This window comes from Myotis lucifugus, unplaced genomic scaffold (assembly GCF_000147115.1).
Source record: "Myotis lucifugus unplaced genomic scaffold, Myoluc2.0 scaffold_421, whole genome shotgun sequence".
Lineage (NCBI taxonomy): Eukaryota > Metazoa > Chordata > Mammalia > Chiroptera > Vespertilionidae > Myotis > Myotis lucifugus.
Window position 1 is genome coordinate 158,939 of NW_005871469.1, and position 18,140 is coordinate 177,078.

Consider the following 18,140-nt stretch of genomic DNA (forward strand, 5'->3'; position numbering starts at 1 on the left):
AGAGAGAGACGGAGAAGAAGAGAAAGATAACAGATGAGACAGAGAACAGACAGGGAAAGGGGGACAGGACTAGCAGAGAGAGTAATGAATAGTTACTCAGTGCACAGTATGTCTTCAGGAAATGTCTGGAGAAAGGTGATAGACATATAGAAACCCTGAGTCTGAGGAAGAGACAGAAGAGAAACAAGAGAAGAAGAGCTGCTAAGTTAATCATTGTGTGTTAGTTTACTGTGTGAGGTGCACAGACGCCAGGCCAGAGACAGAGAGGGCGAAGGAAAGACAGGTGTGTGACACAAACTGGGTTTGCAGTAAGTGCTCAATAAATGCTGCGGAATGATTGCATGAGTTCTAGAGGACCCAGACTGGTGGCACAGGGAGATGCAGACAGTTGGCCACACTGGGAAGGGGGCCTCCCCCAGACACAGCAGAAGAGGGATAAGCAGATGTAGTTGCATAGCATCTGGCCAGGACTAGGCAAAAGGGACATGACAGAAAATGTGAGAATGAGACAGAGACAGAAATAGAGATTTAAACACACACACACACACACACACACACACACACACACACACAACAGAGACAGAGAGAAAGACAGACCAATGAAGGAATACAGAAAGACAGGGACACAGGAGAGTCAAAGACAGAGAAAGACTAAGAGGCAAACAAAGAGCTAAGTGATATAGAGGTTGAGGGAGATAGAGACTGTGAGACAGGGAGGCATTGTAGTGAGACCAGATCATGCCAAGTTTTGGGGGAAGGGCCAGTAGTGAAGGGGGCCTCCAAACCACCAGTCTCTCTCTGCAGAGGGGGGCAGTCTTGGGGCAGACCCCAGCCTCTGAGGTGACTGGGTCCCCCTGGCCCCCCAGGTCTGTGACACGGAGTTATTACCGAGGGGCAGCTGGAGCCCTGCTGGTGTACGACATCACCAGGTAGGTGTACGAAATGGATGGGGTAGGATCTGGGTGGCCCCTCTCCTGCACCTACCTCCCTTTTTTCTTCTTCTCCACAGCCGGGAGACTTATAACTCGCTGGCTGCTTGGCTGACAGACGCCCGCACACTGGCTAGCCCCAACATCGTGGTCATCCTCTGTGGCAACAAGAAGGACCTGGACCTGGAGCGTGAGGTTACTTTCCTGGAGGCCTCCCGCTTTGCCCAGGAGAACGGTGAGAGCCATAGGGTGAGCAACAGGGACGGGAACAGTCCACTGGGGCCGTGGACCTTCTGGCTCTCTCTGGCCGTGTCCAGCAGGAGCATGTGGAGGTTTAGAGAGGGATGAGTTCAAATGTGAGTGTTGCCACATGTATGTCATGTGACTGCTCTGTTCCTCAGTTTCCTTGTCTAGAAAGTGGGGCTCACAATGTTTCTGTCTCACATTCCGCAGGATGGTTAAGGGGCATGGTTCATGGAAAGCCTTCAGCACCCCCTGGATGGAGTGGGTACTTGATAATGCTGGCTGCTAAGAAGGTGTCAACCACCATGGCGAGGGCACAGGGTATTGGTGTAAGCTAGAAACTGCAAACTCCAATGGCCCTAGGGGACAGGCATGTTTTGTGATTAAAGGAGATAGGTTGTGGTTGACCATGTTAGCAGGCACTGGCATCAATGGAGTGTACAAAACTGACAGCCTGTTAAAAGGAATGCAAGTACAAACCCATTTGAAAATATTGTGTTGGCCAAATGTCTGCTGGCTTAGGGACTGTCCATGTTCTTCCAGTTTGTAACCTCCAGGTTTAGAGGAGGTTTTGCCGTCAGAAAAATGTGGGTTTCAATCCTGGCTCTTAATTTACTTTGAGGCCTTGTCATATGACTGATGGGTGAACTGTAGTGGACCTGGGCCTTGCTAGATGGTGCTAAGGACACGGTGATGATGACAGCATGGGCCTAGCTCACAGTCCAGTGTGGGGTAGGTGGGCAAGCAAGTGCATTTCCACACAGTGATAACCCAGAGGGATCAGGACCAGGCTGGGGGAGACACAGGGGCCCATGGGAGCCCGAGGAGGCACCTGACCCATCCTGGGAGGTCAGGGAGGACTCTCTCGGGGAGATGTGTGATCTGAGCTCTGAAGGAAGAGCTAGGTGAGTACCTGGGGAGAAGGGCATTCATGACAGGGGAATGGTGTGTATGAAGGCCAGGAGTGAGGGCAAAGGTGGCACGTTTGAGGAACAGAATGAGAGGCAGCAGGTCAGGGTTGGAGTAGAGGATGGGGATTGACTGAGGTCCTGACCTGAGCGTCTGCCCCCAGAACTAATGTTCCTGGAAACCAGTGCTCTCACAGGGGAGAACGTGGAGGAGGCTTTCCTGAAGTGTGCCCGCACCATCCTGAACAAGATCGACTCAGGTGAGGCCCAGACTGACCGGAGTGGAAGTGGGAGTGGAAGGTAGGGGCCAGAGGTTTCCAAGGGACCCATCCTGACCTCTCTCCTCGCTCCCAGGTGAGCTCGACCCCGAGAGGATGGGCTCAGGCATTCAGTACGGTGATGCTTCCCTTCGCCAGCTGCGGCAGCCTCGGAGTGCCCAGGCCGTGGCCCCGCAGCCCTGTGGCTGCTGAGACCTGCGGAGCCAGGTGGGATATTGGGGACTCAGGGACTGCAGGGGTGGTCTCCTGGCAAGGGGGAGTATGGAACAGAGACAGAGACACAGAAAAGGAAAGGTGACAAGAGAAACAGCGAAAGAAAAATGCAAAAACACGAGTTAAAGGAACCATCTTCCTGGCCAGGGGAAGTCTGGCCTGGATCTCTGACCCTCCCATTCATATTTCATGAAATATTCATTGAGCATCTACTATGTGCCAGGCCCTGTTCAAGTCACTCATGAAACACAAAATCCCTGCCTTCAGCCCAGCCAGCATGGCTTAGTGGTTGGGCATTGACCTATGAACCAGGAGGTCATGGTTCGATTCCCGGTCAGGGCTCATGCCCAGGTTGTGGGCTAGATCCCCAGTGTGGGGTGTGCAGGAGACAGCCGACAGATGATTCTCTTTCATCTCTGAAATCAATAAAAATGTATTTTAAAAAATCCCTGCCTTCATGGAGGAGACAGACAATAAATAAGATACATAAGTAAATTATATAGTCATTAAGGAGATAAGAGCTATGCAGGGCAAGGAGGGGTGTGGAGTGGGGAATGGAATTTTGAACAGGAAGATAAGTCAAGGCCCTACTGAGAAGGTGACATTTTTTTTTTTAATCCTCAACCAAGGATATTTTTTCCATTGATTTTTCTAGAGAGAGTGGAGGGGACGGAGGAGGGGGTGAGAGAGAGAGAGAGAAACCTTGATGTGAGAGAAAGACATTGATTGGGTGCTTCCCTCACACGCCCCAACCTAGCTGGGGAGTGAACTTGAAACCCAGATATGTGCCCTTGACTGGGAATCAAACCCGAGACCTTTCGGTCTTTGGGCTGATGTTCTAACTACTGAGCAAACCGACCAGGGCGAGAAGGTGATATTTGGGCAAAGACTCAAAGAAGGTAAGGGAGGAGGTTATATGGGGATTTGGGGAAAGAGTGTTCTAGGCTGAAAACAGCTAGTGCAAAGGCCTGGTGGCAGTGCTATGCCTGGCATGAGTAGAGAAGACCAAGGAGGCTAATGTGGCTGGAGTGGAGTGTGTGTGTGCGTGTTTATGTTGAGGGGGTGGTATGGTATAGCAGGAGATGAGGTCAGAAGTGGAGGGAAGCAGATCAATTAGGGCCTTCTGAGCCACAGGGAGGACTCTGGCTTATACACTGGATGGGGTGGGAGCCATAGGAGGGTTCTGAGCAGAGGAGGGATGGGATCTGATTCAGGTGTTCATAGGGTCCCTCTTACTGCATATAGTGGGGGACTGTGTGGAGGGCATGACCTGGAAGAACAGTGAGCAGGCTACTGCAAAGTGAAGGTGAGAGATGATGGTGGAGGAAGGGGGGCAGAGAAGGTATTTAGGTGTATATAGGTTCTGTATCCTCCCTGGTTTCTGTCTCCAGTCTTGTGCCCTCTTAATGTAGCCATTGGGTCTTTCTAAAGCACATCCTATCCTGTCTCTCTTGCTTAAAACCATTCATGGCTCCCAGGGTCCATGAGACACAGCTGAGGCTCCTCAGCCTGGTGTTTGACTCTGCATCTCTTTCCTGCCTCAACTTGCATCTCTTTCCACCTCTCAGGCCACTGTAGCCACACTAAAGTTTTTTCTATATTTCTGGGTCTTTGCTCATTTTGCTTCTTCTGCCAGGAACACTGTTCCTTCCCCTCTTTTCCATACTAACTTCCTCCCTCTCCTTCAGGAAGCCTTGTTTGTTCCAAACGACTTGACAGGCTTGCAAGATCCTACAGGATTTGGTCCCATCCTGACTTCTCTAGGGGTGTGAATGTCTTCCCAGGGCTCCCTCTGCACTTCATGCCCATTTCCCCTCCCAGCCATTGGCAGTTCCAGAGTGGCTGTGGGGGAACGGGGTTATACTGGATAGGCTTTGAAGGCAAAACCAAAATGATTTCCTGATGAGTGCATATGGAATTTGAGAGAGAGGAGTCTTGGGTAAGTTCCTTGGGTAGTGCTCTTTTTTCCATCCAGGCCTTTCCATCTGCTGTGCCTCGGTTGGGTGCGCCTGTCCTCCCGCCTCCTTTCTTACACCAACTCCTATTCTTTTTCTTCCTTTTATCCCTTGAAAGACTCTGGCTATGCAGAAATGAATGAGTATACTCTTCCCCCCAGGGCTTAGCCCAGGGTCTGTTTCAGGGTTTGCTCTCAGGGAATCAAATATAGTAAGATGATGTTTTTTCACTTTGTTGACTGCAATCTGCTGGAGGAAATATATGTTGATCTAATACAGGCACACACATAAAACTGAAACACATGTTTTCTTAGCACCAATATTCTTTTTTTAAAAAATTGTGGTGATATTCACATAAGAAAAATCTAGCCATCTGAAAGTGTGTCATTCAGTACTTTCACAAGATTGTGCAACTACCACCTCTGTCTAGTTCCAAAACATTTCATTACCTTAAAAGGAAACTCCGTACCCACTAAACAGTCACTCCTCGTTCTCTCCAGCCTCTGGCACCCACTTATCTGCTTTGTATCTCCATGGACCAATATCCTATATCATAACAGCCTAATATGCTAAGTGTCTGACCTTTCGACCAATTGCAATGATGTGCACTGACCACCAGGGGGCAGATGCTCCGACTGGTAGGTTTGCTTGCTGCTGGGGTCTGGCAGATCTGGACTGGGCAAGACGGGCTGGACACACCTTGGAGCCCTCCCTCGATCCCTACCCGGCCCGATCGTGCACCGGTGGGGTCCCTTGACCTGGCCTGCACCCTCTCGCAATCCAGGACCCCTCAGGGGATGTTGGAGAGCTGGTTTTGGCCCTATCCCCGCAGGCCAGGCCGAGGGACCCCACCTGAACACCCGGGCCTCTAGTTATTACATATGATGCACTCCGATATTTTCTATGTATTCCATTTTATTCTTAAAAAAAACATGTTTTTATTGATTTTAGAGAGAAGGGAGAGGGATAGAGAGATAGAAACATCAATGAGAGAGACACATGGATCGGCTGCCTCTTGCATCCCCCCTCCTGGGGATTGAGCCTGAAACCGGAAATCGAAATGGAGACCTCTTGGTTTATGGGTTGATGCTCAACCATTGAGCCACACTGGCTGGGCTCTATTTTATTCTTTTTCAGTCAAAGATTGGTCAAGGCTGATTTCCCACCCCATTAATCCAGTGCTGCACATTGGAATCACCTGGAGATCTTTAAAAGCTACTGATGCCTGGGCCTCCCCCCAAAGATTTTGAAGTGATTTCAGGATTCCTGGAAGCTCCCAGGCATTGATATCTGTAACAGAGCAAGAACCACTGACTGAATGTGTATCCTCAGTTTAGAAAGCCCTAGAATAAGACCTGGCGTCAGGATGATCCAGGACTGTAGAAGTTACATAGAGATACAAAGGTGGGGACATTAAATTTAGACACTGAGCTACCTTTTTACAGACTCAAGGAGACAGCTCTCTGAGGAAACAAGGAGAAACTCTCACAGAGAATGCCACAAATTACATGCAGATGAGAAATAGAAAGTCAGATAATGTAGAAACTCCTGGAGAGAGAGAGAGAGAGAGAGAGAGAAAGGTATGGAGAGACAGACACTGATAGGAGGGCACAAAGATACCCAGAAATGAGACAGACACACCAGCTGGACAGCGCCAGGATCCTTCCAGTTCACCTCACACTTTTCTTTCAGCTCACCTGTTCTCCAGGACCAGCCCTGTCCTTCTGACTGGGGTCCAGACCTAGGGCCCAGGAGGCCAAGTCCCTCACCTGGCCCCAGAGAAGCTGTCCTGACACCTGTTCCCCTTCCCTGGCCTGGTTGGGCCTGGCTGAGGGGCAAGACTGAGCCACGGGGGAGGGGGGAATCCATACCTGCTGCTGCTTCCTCTGTCTTGGCTACCCCCTATCCCCCTCGAACTCCTAACCATTCTCAAAGTGTTCCCAAAGCCTGTGACCAGGGCCATTGGCCCCAGCTCCCCTGGCCCTGCCATTGCGAGTACGAGTTATTTATTACCTGAAGGCTTACTTCTCCACTCCCATAAAGCATTGTTTATACCTGTGTCTTGGCCTTCATCATTTTGGGATGGCAGGGAGGGAGGGGAGGCAGAAGAGGTATCTAATGGAAGAATGAGTATCATGGTGTTTGGGGCCACGTTTCTGGATCAGACATGGTGTGGGGGTACACCATGACCCCATGACTCAGGTAGGTGCCTGTTAACGAGGGAGTCTGTCACTGTGTGCACATTTTGTGACAATGTGCGAGGCCCACATATATAACACTGATGTCCCTGTGTGACATTATTGATGGTATCTGTCGGAATATGTGCTGCTTGTGTGTGTGGCACTGTTGTTTGTGACAATTCTGTGTCCTTAGTGATTGTATTCATGAGGCTCTTTGGGACATCGAACAACATGAGTAAGAATTTAGGCCTGTGGGTGATACCTATACATGCCTGATGCCTGAAAGCCTGGGCAGTGTCTAACTTGCATGAGTGCCTCTTAGGTCTTTGTGTGTGTGTGTGTGTGTGTGTAAATATATTTTTTATTGATTTCAGAGAGGAAGGGAGAGGGAGAGAAAGAAACATCAATGATGAGAGAATCATTGATTGGCCACCTCCTGCATGCCCCTCACTGGGGACGGACCCCACAACCAGCACATGTGCCCTGACCAGGGATCAAACGGTGACTTCCTGGTTCATAAGTCTATGCTCAACCACTAAGCCATGCACGGCAGTCTTTGTGTGTTTTGATGTGAATTTGACTCTTTTGATACCTGTATGTGACCATGAACCCTTTCTGTGTGTATGTGGGGCTTTGTGCAACCTGGACTCACGTGCATACTGAATAAGACAAAATGGTTCCATCTAAATAGTCCAAAGCCACCCCAGCTTGCCAAGGGACAGATAAGTCCCCTCTGGACACTCCCAACTGCTTAGCCACCCTCAAGTCTGCTTTAACCCACACAGGGAAGGCCTGCGTCTCTGTTCCACCGAGCCAAGGGGTGGGGGCATTTAAGTGGACCTCCCTTCCGTCTGGATGTGTCAACCTCCAACACAATCCTCCCAGGCTCAGTTGCCTATAATGTTCTTAAAAGACAAGGCTGGCCCTGACCGGTTTGGCTCAGTGAATAGAGCGTTGGCCTGAGGACTGAAGGGTCCCAGGTTCGATTCCAGTCAAGGGCATTTACCTTGGTTGCGGGCACATCCCCAGTAGGTGGTGTGCAGGAGGCAGCTGATCGATGTTTCTCTCTTATTGATGTTTCTAACTCTCTATCCCTCTCCCTTCCTCTCTGTAAAAAATCAATAAAATATATTAAAAAAAGAAAAAGACAAGGCTGTCATGCAAACATCTCTGCATGGCTTTCCTGGGTTACTTTATTCTGACTCGAACACTTGTCTCGAGGGGACAGGGCGGAGTGGGTTATCATCCCTTCTAGTCTGAGATCCCTCCCCTCAAGGACATTCTGCACTGTTTTCCTCCGTTATATAAAGGCCTTATGTAAATTATTGCTGGCGTATTCATTTACATATATTTCCCAACTACCTGCGCCGACATTTCTAAATATCTCATCCCTATTCTTGAGCTGTGAGAAGGTGGGGCTGTCCATGTAAAAGACATCGATGTTTGCATGGCACATCCCGACCCGGCTACTCTTTCCGCAGCGTTCTCGGCTCTGAGAAGATGGGCTTGTCCATGTAAATAGCATTATTTGCATATCTCTCCCATGTCATTTGCATGTCAGCAGAAACTTCCCCGATTCAGCCCTTTCTAAATCCGAGCCTCCGCTCGCGGAAAAGGGGGCGGGGCGTAGAATGCAAATGAGCCTCGTGTCGGCCAGCCCCCTCCCCTTTTAGAGTGTGGCTGTTGTGAACGCCCATGCCCCGCCTCCCGCGGCTCGCGCCTGCGCACCGTCCCCTCGGCCCGGGTGCGGTCACGTACCCACCCGGAGAGGCGGGGGCGGAGCGTCAGGGGCGGTGGGGGCGGGGTATGGCGAGCTGTGCGGCGCAGGGCGGCTGGAACAAACGGCGGCGCCGGGGTCGGAGGAAAAAGCTCGGTGAGGAGAGCTCGGGGAGGGAAGGGAGCGGGCGGAGAGGGCGCGGGAGTCGGGGCGCCGGCGCGAGCCGGGCAGGGCGTGGGGGCGCGCTCCGGCCCGTGGTGGCGGAGCTCGGCGACCCTGGGGAGGAGGAATGGGGGTGGGGCGCGGGGGAGGGATCGCGCGACGGGCACGTTGAGTGCCTGCCGCGGCGCTGGTTGAGGTGGCCGCGGGGAGCGCGAGCCTGGCCGAGGGGGAGGGGAGTGGGCAGGGGTCCGAGCGGCGCTCAGGCCCGACCTCCGTCGCCAGCTGCGCCCCGACGGGGCCGCCGTGCTCGCAGCGACTGGAGTTGGTTGGTAGGGGGCGCTCGTTTCCCCTAGTCCGGTCCCCGGGTGCGTGAACCCTTATCCGCCCTTCCCTGTCGCTGGGGAGCCCTCCTCCTGCGACTCCCTTCCGTCCGTCAGTCTGTCTCAGGACCTCCCTTCCGTCTGGATGTGTGTCAGCCCCCAGCAGGCTTCCTCTCGTGGGCGTAAGGTCGACCCTTCCACCCGGTCTGTCCGGCTGTCTTAGGCCCTCCCTCCCAGCTTTTCTCCGGCTTTTCTGTCTCTGTCCCCCCCCCTCCCCGCCCCTCTGCTTTCTTTGTCTCTGGACTCCCCAGTTTCCTCTGCCTGTGGCCCCCACATTCCCTCTGTGTGTGCCTGGAACTCCCAGGCAGATCCCCCTGTTCGTCTCTATTCCCCACTCCCTCGCCGCTCCTGTTCTACTCAGGCCCCTCCCTCTTTTCTGTCCGTCTGTCTCACCTGAGGTGGTTCTCTCCCCTGGCCCCGCGCAGCCCTCTGTCTTGGGTCATCGACCCAGCTTTACTCCTCCACCTGTCCTCCCTGATTCTTATCTGTCAGTGACTCCCTCCCCCCCCCAAATTCCAGGGGTCTTCACCCCCTAGTTGGCTCAATTTTTTTGGTCTCAACAGTCAAGTCTGTCTGCCTTTCTACTGCCCCTCCACCCTTTCCCCAGCCAGCCTGCCTCGTCTAGGTCCTCAAACATCTCTTTTCTTTTATCTCTTTCTCCAGTAACCCTGACAGGTCCCTTCCCAAGCCCCTAGGGACAGCAGAGGACTTGGGGACCAGCGAGCACCCCCAGGGCACAAGAAGAGCTGCTGCCACCTGCCCTGCCTCACCCTGCCCCACGCCAGGCCCGGCCAGCCCTGCCGCCCCGGCCCCCAGCTGCATCAAGTGGAGGAGGAGGAGGCAGCGGAGGAGGGTGGCACCATGGGCCCAGGCCGTGCCCTCCATGCCAGGGGGATGAAGACGCTGCTGCCATGGACAGCCCGTGCCAGCCCCAATCCCTGAGTCAGGCTCTCCCTCAGTTGCCGGGTTCTGTGTCAGAGCCTTTGGAGCCTGGCCGGTCCAGGATGGGGGTGGAGAGCTACCTGCCATGTCCCCTGCTACCCTCCTACCACCGTCCAGGAGCACCTGCTGAGGCCTCAGCAGGCAGTGGGATCCCCAGAGCCTCAGCCACTTCCACCTCAGCCAGCACCCTGCTGGAGGGCTTTGGTGGGCAGGGTGGTGGCGAGCTGCAGCCACTGCAGAGTGAGGGTGCTGCGGCACTGGTCACTAAGGGGTGCCAGCGACTAGCAGCTCAGGGCGCACGGCCTGAGGCCCCCAAGCGGAAATGGGCAGAGGATGGTGGGGATGCCCCCGCACCCAGCAAGCGGCCCTGGGCCAGGCAGGAGAACCAGGAGGCAGAGGGGGAGGGTGCCTGGGCTGCAGCACTGGCGATAGCCATGGACCATGGTGAGGCCAGTGACCGCGTGACGTGAAGCAGATAGCAAATTCTAAAGCGCCTGGCTCAGGACAATATCGTGCCCTGCTTGCGGTACTATGGCATCTGTGTCAAGGACAGCTTCCTGGGGGCGGCACTGGGTAGCCGAGTGTTGGCTGAGGTAGAGGCCCTGAAGCGGGGCGGGCGCCTGCGTGATGGGCAGCTGGTGAGCCAGCGGGCTATCCCACCACGCAGCATCCGTGGGGACCAGATCGCCTGGGTGGAAGGCCACGAGCCAGGCTGCCGGAGCATCGGGGCCCTCATGGCCCACGTGGACACTGTGATCCGGCACTGCACTGGGCGGCTGGGCAACTACGTCATCAATGGGCGCACCAAGGTAAGGCTGCCCAGCACACATTCATTGGATGCCTCATCCTCTGAGCACCAGTGGGTTTGGAGACACTTCTGGGGTCACAGAAGGGTTTAGGCAGCTTCAGTGGAGGGAGTGTTAGAATTTGCTTTGGGCTTTCACTCCCTATGGGGACTCTAGAGGTCTGTGTGCTTTCTCCCTGTGGGCCATAGCTTGTGCACCTATAAACCAGGGTTTTGTGCTTTTTGATCTTACCAGGGATTCTCTAGAACATTCATAGCCCCACACATGTGCATGGGCCATGGTGGGGTTCACAGGCTCCTGATGTCTGTTCATGGGCCCCAGACCAAGAGCAGTCCATAGAGATGTCCCTGTCCGCATCCTTTTCTGGTCCCCCATCCTTTCATCTGTCACTATCTGCTGGCTTGTCTGTCTAATTCATTCTGTCCGCATTGTCTCTGGCTGTCCACTCGGTCTCCAAGCCAGGAGAACCAGGAGGTGGAGGGTGGAGGGTGGCAATAGGTCAGTGCCAGGCTGAGGGAGGAGGTGCTGCCTGCTGCTCCTGGTGCTGGACTACATTGTGCTCTGTGTGCAATAGTATGGTATCCGCGTCGAGGACAGCTTCCTGGAGGTGGCCCTGGGTAGCTATGTGCTGACTGGATTGGAGGTCCTGTCCCCATCGTTCCCATTTCACCCCATCCTAGTCCCTGCTCTCCATCCTATCTGTCCTATCTGCCCATCACTATACCCTTGTCTGGCTCAGATCTGTTCCTGACTACCTGCCTTTGTGTCTCTTCTTGGTCCCTTTTTCTTTAGAGTAGTAGTTGTTAATATTTTTAGGGCCCTGATCCTTTTTCAGAATCTGCCATTTTACTTCATTGTCTTAAGGAAAATGCTGATTTGGTTGGAGTTTATGGAGTCAGGGCCTCCGGGGCCTCCAGCTGCCCATTCTAGAATCTGGGCCAGGAGCTCTGCACTGGACAATGGTCCATAGGGCCTTTCAGGCCTGCTGACACGATAGTTCTCTTCATGGAGGGGTGTGAGGGCCCTGGCCTTGAGCCCAAGGCTCAGTGTAGATGGGAAAAGGCTCTGTAGGGAGTGCCCACTGCACAATACCAGTGATGCCTGGCTGATGGCACAGGCTGGCTGTATTCTGCCCTTTGGGCATGAAGTTGTGCGCCTGATGTCCCCTCCCTTCTTTCTTAGATCACATCTCCCATTCTGCCTCTGTGCAGCTTCCCTCTCAGGCTAGAGCTGGCTCCGGAACCAGGCCTCCCCTGGGGCCAAGGCCAGTATCCTCTCCACCCCAGCTGGAACTTGTCCTACTTCCCTCTCCCTCCTGTTACTTGATAGCTGGAGAGCCAGAGGCGGCCCCTCCCTGGGCTCGCAGGAGAGATTAGCGGGAGTTTCCCTGACCACAGGGTGCTCAGCAGCCTCACATCAGGCTTCCCCATCCTTGCAGGTGGGAGTGGACCACAAGAGCTGAATGGCCCAGGGCGGGATAGGAAAACCAGGTTAAGCCTCCAAGTAGTCTGTGATGTTTTAGGAGGGCAGGGTAGGGTAGAAGGGACAGATCTCTTCCCTTTTGGTGCTTTGGATGTGGTAGGTAGGGCCCTGGCTAGAATTGGGGGTGGGGGGTCTTTTTAGCCCTAGGTGACTCTTAGGAGGTAAACCAGGGAAGTATTATCCTGGGAGGTAAGCCAGGCTGGACTGAGAAGGGAGGGGAGGAGCCAACCCAATCACTGAGTTCCTCTCAGACCCTCCCCTGCCCCAAAGAGACAACCACTCCAGGCTTCCAGCTTTCAAAGGGCAACACCTGGGCTCCCTCCCCAGACTCTGCAGGGAGACAGTGTAGGGTGCTGGGATGGGTGGCCACAGTGGTGGGGGGGCACTGATTGCTCTGGATCATTCTGAGTGGAGCGCCTGTGTTCTCCTGTTTTCCCTCCTCTTCCTCTCTAGTTCCTTTGCTCAGTTGGCCTGTAGGTGGGAGAGAGTTGACTCCTACTGGCATCTGGGACAACCAGAGGGCCTGGCTGCTTTGATTTGCCCCTTTAAGAGCAGCTCGGGGTGGGGCCTGCTGTCATTGGCTCAGTCTCCAGCTTCTGATTTGAGTGTGTGAGTGTGTGTGGTGGGGCTCTGGGCACATTGTTACCAATAGTCTCTAACTCTTCAGTTTCCTGGCTCTGATCCCAGCTGTCCCTTCCCTGAGGTGGAAGGGTGAGGAGCAGATTTCCACATTTCCATGTCACTGTGCTTGTCCCTTTCCCTTGGGGGGGAGGAAGTAGATGCTTCTCTGGGGCCAGAGTAGGCTTCCATCCTCCACTCCCTCTGGTGTGTGTATATGTGGGGAGAAGCGGGCCTTAAAGGGCCTGTTTCTGTGCCCAGCCTTCGTGTACAAGTCCTGTTCCGTGCCAGACTCCAGAGGGTGTCCCTGCTCCATGGTGGGAGGTCCTGAGTGAGGTGCACAGGGCAGGAGGCTGAAGGCCCTGAGGCCCAGAGGAGTGCTTTCGGGCAGCAGCGTCCTCCTGGGCACTGGGAGACAGGCTGCCCTGGGGCTGCCCTGGGGCTGCCTGTGGGGCCAGTACTAGGTAAACCAGTACCTGTGCTGATTTCACCTCCTGAGGATGGAGTGGGAAATCAGCCCCGGGGCCTTTAGCCAGAGCGCTCCAGGCAGGCCCAGAGGCCTTGGGGTGAGGTTGGCCTGGGCAGGGAACAGTCAGGAGGCGGAGAGGGTGGAGCAGAGTGAGCGGTGGTTGGTGTCCTCAGAGGCTGTGGTCAGGAATTTGTATTTTTTTTTAAAATATATTTTTATTGATTTCAGAGAAGAAGGGGAGAGGGAGAGAGAAATAGAAACATCAATGGTGAGAGAGAATCACTGATTGGCTGCCTCCTGCAAGCCTCCTACTGGCGGTCGAGCGCACAACCCAGGCATGTGCCCTTGACTGGAATCGAACCCGAGACCTTTCAGTCTACAGGCTGAGCCAAACCAGCTAGGGCAAGAGTTTGTATTTTTTATTTTTTCTGGATGCAGTGGGTACTTGAAGGGATTTGAACAAGGAAGAGCTGGAGAAAAAGGCCTCTGGCTGCTGTACGGGGATGGCTTGTGGGGGAAGAGGTTGCAGCACTGGACCTTTCCCCACCCTCTCCTCCTGCACCACCAGCAAAATCTCTGCTTGGGTTCTAACTGGGGAGGCCTTGCCCATCCCTAATTAGTGACTCACTGATTCCAGGGCACCTGGCCCACAGCGTGTTCTTTCCTCCTGGTGAGGTGCTTGCTCAGAGCGCTGACCCATGTGTGGAGTGAACGGTGCAAAGAAGGTACTCCTTCTGAACCTGGGGCCTGCTCACTGCTGTGCCCTGGTGCCGCCAGAAGGAAGAGTGCTTCCACTGCCTTACCTGGTGGCCACTCTTCTGGCCTCTTTCCTAGGGCAGGTGCTGAGGTGGCTCGGGTGCACATGCTTCATGCAGAGTGGTGTACATCCATGCTGGGGGGAGCCCTGGGAGTGATGTGTTGGGAGGAGGCCTTGGCAAGCTGTTTTAGCATCAGACACTGACCCTTTTTTGTTGTTGTTAATCCTCACCTGAGAATATTTTCCCCATTGACTTTTAGAGAGAGTGGAAGTGAGGGGGAGAGACACACAGAGAAACAGACACATGGATTGGTTGCCTCTTGCACACACACTAACCCGGAGCCCGGAATTGAGCCTGCAACCAAGGTACATGCCCTTGACTGGAATCCAACCTGGGACCCTTCAGTCCACAGGTCGACGCTTTAACCACTGATCCTTTTGATCAGGAATGTTTATCTCAGGGCTGTCTTCCCCTGTGTGGCCTATAGGTACAGCTGAGTGTTAGTGGGAGTAGCAGCCAGCAGTCTGACCTGGCCTCTGTGGGTCAAGGTGTCAAGACAGATGGTCCCCAGCTGGGGAGGAGCTGGAGGGTCTTCATGTCAGCGCTTCCTTATTTGCCTCATGCAGCCCTTTTAGTGGCTTTGGGCAGAGGGTAGGACTGGGACTTTTTAAAAAAATGTGATTTCAGCCTGTGCTTTGGCTTTCTATCATGTGGCAGGCACCATGCTGGGTGCCTTCTCATTTATATCTTGTTCAGTTCCCACAACAGCCTGTGAAATAGCTGTCAGTTCCATGTCATGGATGCGGAACCTGAGACCCCTCTCCCTTCCCCCTTCCCCTGACATCACAGCTCATGTGGCAGCTCTAAGATGAACCTGTGTGTTAGGTCTGTAGGGACACCTGGGCCCTTTTCCTCATACCACATCCACCTTTTCCCTCAGTTCCTAGCCAAGTGGCTAGGCCCAGGCCTCAGCATGGTCAGGGCTGGCCAGGGCAGGGGCAGCTGTCAGGGAGAGGAGGTGAGAACCTTGTGGCTAGACCTGTACACACAGAGACCTGTACAAGACCTTGAATTAGTCCTAACTATTAGATCTGTGTGGTCAGGAACCTCCAGAGTTAGATTCTCAGAGGGGTTAATGCCATCGCTGTAAACAGAGCAGGTATTATTGCCCCATTTTACAGATGAGGCAGTTGAGCCTGCTAAGGTGATAGGACTATCTAGGGCTACCCAGCTAGTTATCCTTGGAGTTGGGATTAGATCTCAGGTTCTAGTCACACTCTAGGTTTCGACCGACCCGTTTAAATATGTAGGAGACATAATTTACTTAGCAGGCATTCTTTGTGGTCAGGCGCAGTGGTTCTCAACATTGCTATGCATTAGAATTACCTGAGAAACCTTTAAAAATTCCAGGCTCCGCATACATGAGAACTTTTAAGGTGGGCCTGGGCATCAGTGTCCCACGTGGTTACACTCTGCAGCCAAGGGCGAGAACCCCTGGTGTGGGCTATGAAGCCACATGGCTGCAGCCAGAAAATGCTGACACTGGTTTTATTCTGCTGAAATGTCTGAGGTGGGGTCTGGTTATCTTTAAAAAAGGAAACCCTCAGTTCCTCATTGAGCCCCTTCTGGGTGCCGGCTCTGGGGGTGTGGGGGGGGTGTGGTGTGGTGTGTGTGTGATGGGTTGTTGAGGCACTGGAACTGTAGTTTCTGGTGGATGGGGGCTTGGCTAAAAAAGGTAAAAGGTGTGTGTGTGGGTGGGGGGGGGGGCTGTTGAGGCCCTGGAGCTGTGGTTTCTGGTGGATGGGGGCTTGGCTAAAAAAAGTGAAAGTTTGGACACCTGAGTCAAAGATGAGGAGCAGGGAGAGTTGAGAAAGAGGAGGTAATGGCTGCTTCCCCAAATGTCTCTGCTTAGCCCCAGTAAACTACTTCAATCTGTCTCTGCCAGGCCATGGTGGCGTGTTATCCAGGCAATGGGCTGGGGTACGTGAGGCACGTTGACAATCCCCACGGTGATGGGCGCTGCATCACATGTATCTATTACCTGAATCAGAACTGGGACATCAAGGTAGGGTGTGGTGGTGGGGATGGGGGGGGTATGGTGTGCATCCATTTGGGTTTCCACTTCCAGCTCAGCTTCTAACCTTCTCTGGTTCCTCTTCTCTACCCACCTGGGGGTGGGGCAATCTGGCCCCTGGCTCCTCCTGGAGAATGGCACCTCCTTTCCAGCTGTGTGGTAGCAAAGGCCCCTCCTTCGAGGAATGGTGCAGTCCGCCCAGGCCCTGGCATAATGAATCCTCCCCTCTATTTCCTGTCTTCTTTAGTAGTTTCCTGCCCATCTCCATGGTGATGCAGATTCTAGGTTGGCATTCATTTTTAAGAGGCTGAATGGTGGGAGGGAGTGCTGTGTGCAGCTGCTATGCCCCTGGTGGGCTCCTGGGGACAGTAAGTGCCAGCCTCCTGCTTCAACCTCTGGTCTGCCCTCAGGTGCATGGCGGCCTGCTGCAGATCTTCCCTGAGGGCCGGCCTGTGGTAGCCAACATTGAGCCACTCTTTGACCGGCTGCTTATTTTCTGGTCTGACCGGCGGAACCCCCACGAGGTGAAACCAGCCTATGCCACCAGGTATGACCCATACTTCTGGGATATGCTCAGGAATTCCCCCCGAATGACTAGGACATGATGAAGTACTGAGAGGGGACCTAGGTGGGAACAGAACCAGGCTCAGGGTAGGCTCTAGTGTCATGGGATTGGATAGGGTCCCATGTGCAGGCTCAGGGTGGCTGGAACTGAAGAAAAGTGATCTCTAACTGCCTTCCGACACTGCTCTGGTCCTCAGGTACGCCATCACTGTCTGGTATTTTGATGCCAAGGAGCGAGCTGCAGCCAAAGACAAGTATCAGCTAGGTACCTGCTTCCCAAATGGTGTCCCTTCCCTCAAGTCCTTCCTATTCCACAACTTCACCAGGGCTCTAGCCATCTCATCCACTTCAGTTTTTTACTAAGTTCCGCTGCGTTTTTCCTTACCTCTGCCCACCTTTCCTAGTCAGCCACTCTCCTGGTTACCCCAGCATGAGCCCCATCTCTTCTGGTCCTTTCCTCCCCTTCCCAGCTTTTTCATAGCCTCTTAGTCCTGTCCCTGCTGACTCATTATCTCCTGTCCCCCTCCCTCCCACCAGCATCGGGACAGAAAGGTGTTCAAGTACCTGTATCTCAGCCGACTACGCCCACCTAGTGGCCAACCCCAGAGCTGCATGGACAGACAACTTGCCTTGATTTCAGGAGAGCCCTGGGCTGGTGCTGCCTGGCCAGCGGCCTACCAGTCTCGGGGCCTGCTCCTACCCCGCCACCGCTGCTGCTTCCGACTTTGCCTATGTCCTGCCTGGTGTGGAGGGTTCCCTTAGTTGCTGAGGACCAAGGAGGGGAGAGACCTGTGCTGCCCTGTGATGGGAGCTGGGGTTGTGGCCTGGGCAGGGGCCAGTACCGGGGGGCTACCTTTACTGGAGCTGGGGGCCTGTGTCTTGCCCTGTCTAGTCGTGCCCCTCTCAGGTGTGGAGAGCTGGAAGGGGGCATTATCATCTCCCACCAGGATGCAGAATTTGGGATTGAGGTGAGTCATGGCCTCTTGCTGGCAAAGGTTTGTAGGGGGAGTACCTGCAAGCCCCCGCACTCCTCCAGCTTAGAATGTGAAATGACTCCCAACCCTCTTGGCCATGGCACCCTTTGGACTAGGCTGCCGCTGCTTGGGCAGGTAAAAGGTGCTGGGAGGAGTATGGGTGTGAAAGTCCTGTCAGCCAAGAAATAAAAGTTTACCTCAGAGCTGCACATATCTGACTCCCCCTCTTCCTCTTGGCAAGGACATGCCTCCATCTGCAATTCATGGCCTTTGTTAAACAAAGGGGGTAAGAAGGTCTGAGAGTCAGTGAGCAGAGGGTGGCCGAGTCGGACCTCAGGGGGCCACCAGGTAGAACTGGGAAGTGAAGGGGCCATTACCAAGGCCTGGTGCACTGCAGGGTGAGGTCCTTGTTGGTGGGGCTCCCCACGAGGAGCAGACAGAGCCACTGCAGAATGGTGGTGAAGAAGAGGAGGATTTCTGACCAGGCC

General features: G+C 54.0%; 2 protein-coding genes across 4 annotated transcripts; both read left to right on the forward strand.

Moving 5' to 3' along the window:
- The first annotated feature begins 21 nt into the window (after window positions 1-21).
- On the forward strand, window positions 22-9,736 carry RAB4B (RAB4B, member RAS oncogene family). Of its 3 annotated transcripts, none has more exons than XM_023743977.1 (5): window positions 588-929; window positions 1,010-1,164; window positions 2,245-2,340; window positions 2,435-2,565; window positions 9,629-9,736. In XM_023743977.1, the coding sequence occupies exons 1-4, from the start codon at window positions 739-741 to the stop codon at window positions 2,548-2,550; spliced, it is 558 nt and encodes a 185-aa protein (XP_023599745.1). In that variant the 5' UTR covers window positions 588-738; the 3' UTR covers window positions 2,551-2,565; window positions 9,629-9,736. The 3 variants fall into 3 exon arrangements, with proteins under 3 accessions (XP_023599746.1, XP_023599745.1, XP_023599744.1); XM_023743976.1 differs by lacking the exon at window positions 9,629-9,736 and adding an exon at window positions 6,219-6,586 and having other exon boundaries at window positions 595-929; XM_023743978.1 differs by lacking the exons at window positions 2,245-2,340; window positions 2,435-2,565; window positions 9,629-9,736 and adding an exon at window positions 1,383-2,231 and having other exon boundaries at window positions 22-929.
- A 104-nt stretch (window positions 9,737-9,840) lies between these two features.
- Window positions 9,841-17,863, forward strand: EGLN2 (egl-9 family hypoxia inducible factor 2). The gene is given in 5 exon segments (XM_023743975.1): window positions 9,841-10,716; window positions 15,986-16,105; window positions 16,525-16,661; window positions 16,876-16,943; window positions 17,216-17,863. Coding segments are annotated over 5 exon segments (1,221 nt in total). The 5' UTR covers window positions 9,841-9,876; the 3' UTR covers window positions 17,272-17,863.
- The last annotated feature ends 277 nt before the right edge of the window (window positions 17,864-18,140 follow it).

Bases quoted from the DNA above. Each gene is read 5' to 3' on its own strand.
- RAB4B (XM_023743977.1), top strand. From the start codon at position 739: ATGCCAAGTTTTGGGGGAAGGGCCAGTAGTGAAGGGGGCCTCCAAACC. The intron at 930-1,009 runs GTAGGTGTACGA...TCTTCTCCACAG, and splicing joins CTGGTGTACGACATCACCAG to CCGGGAGACTTATAACTCGC. The intron at 1,165-2,244 runs GTGAGAGCCATA...GTCTGCCCCCAG, and splicing joins CCGCTTTGCCCAGGAGAACG to AACTAATGTTCCTGGAAACC.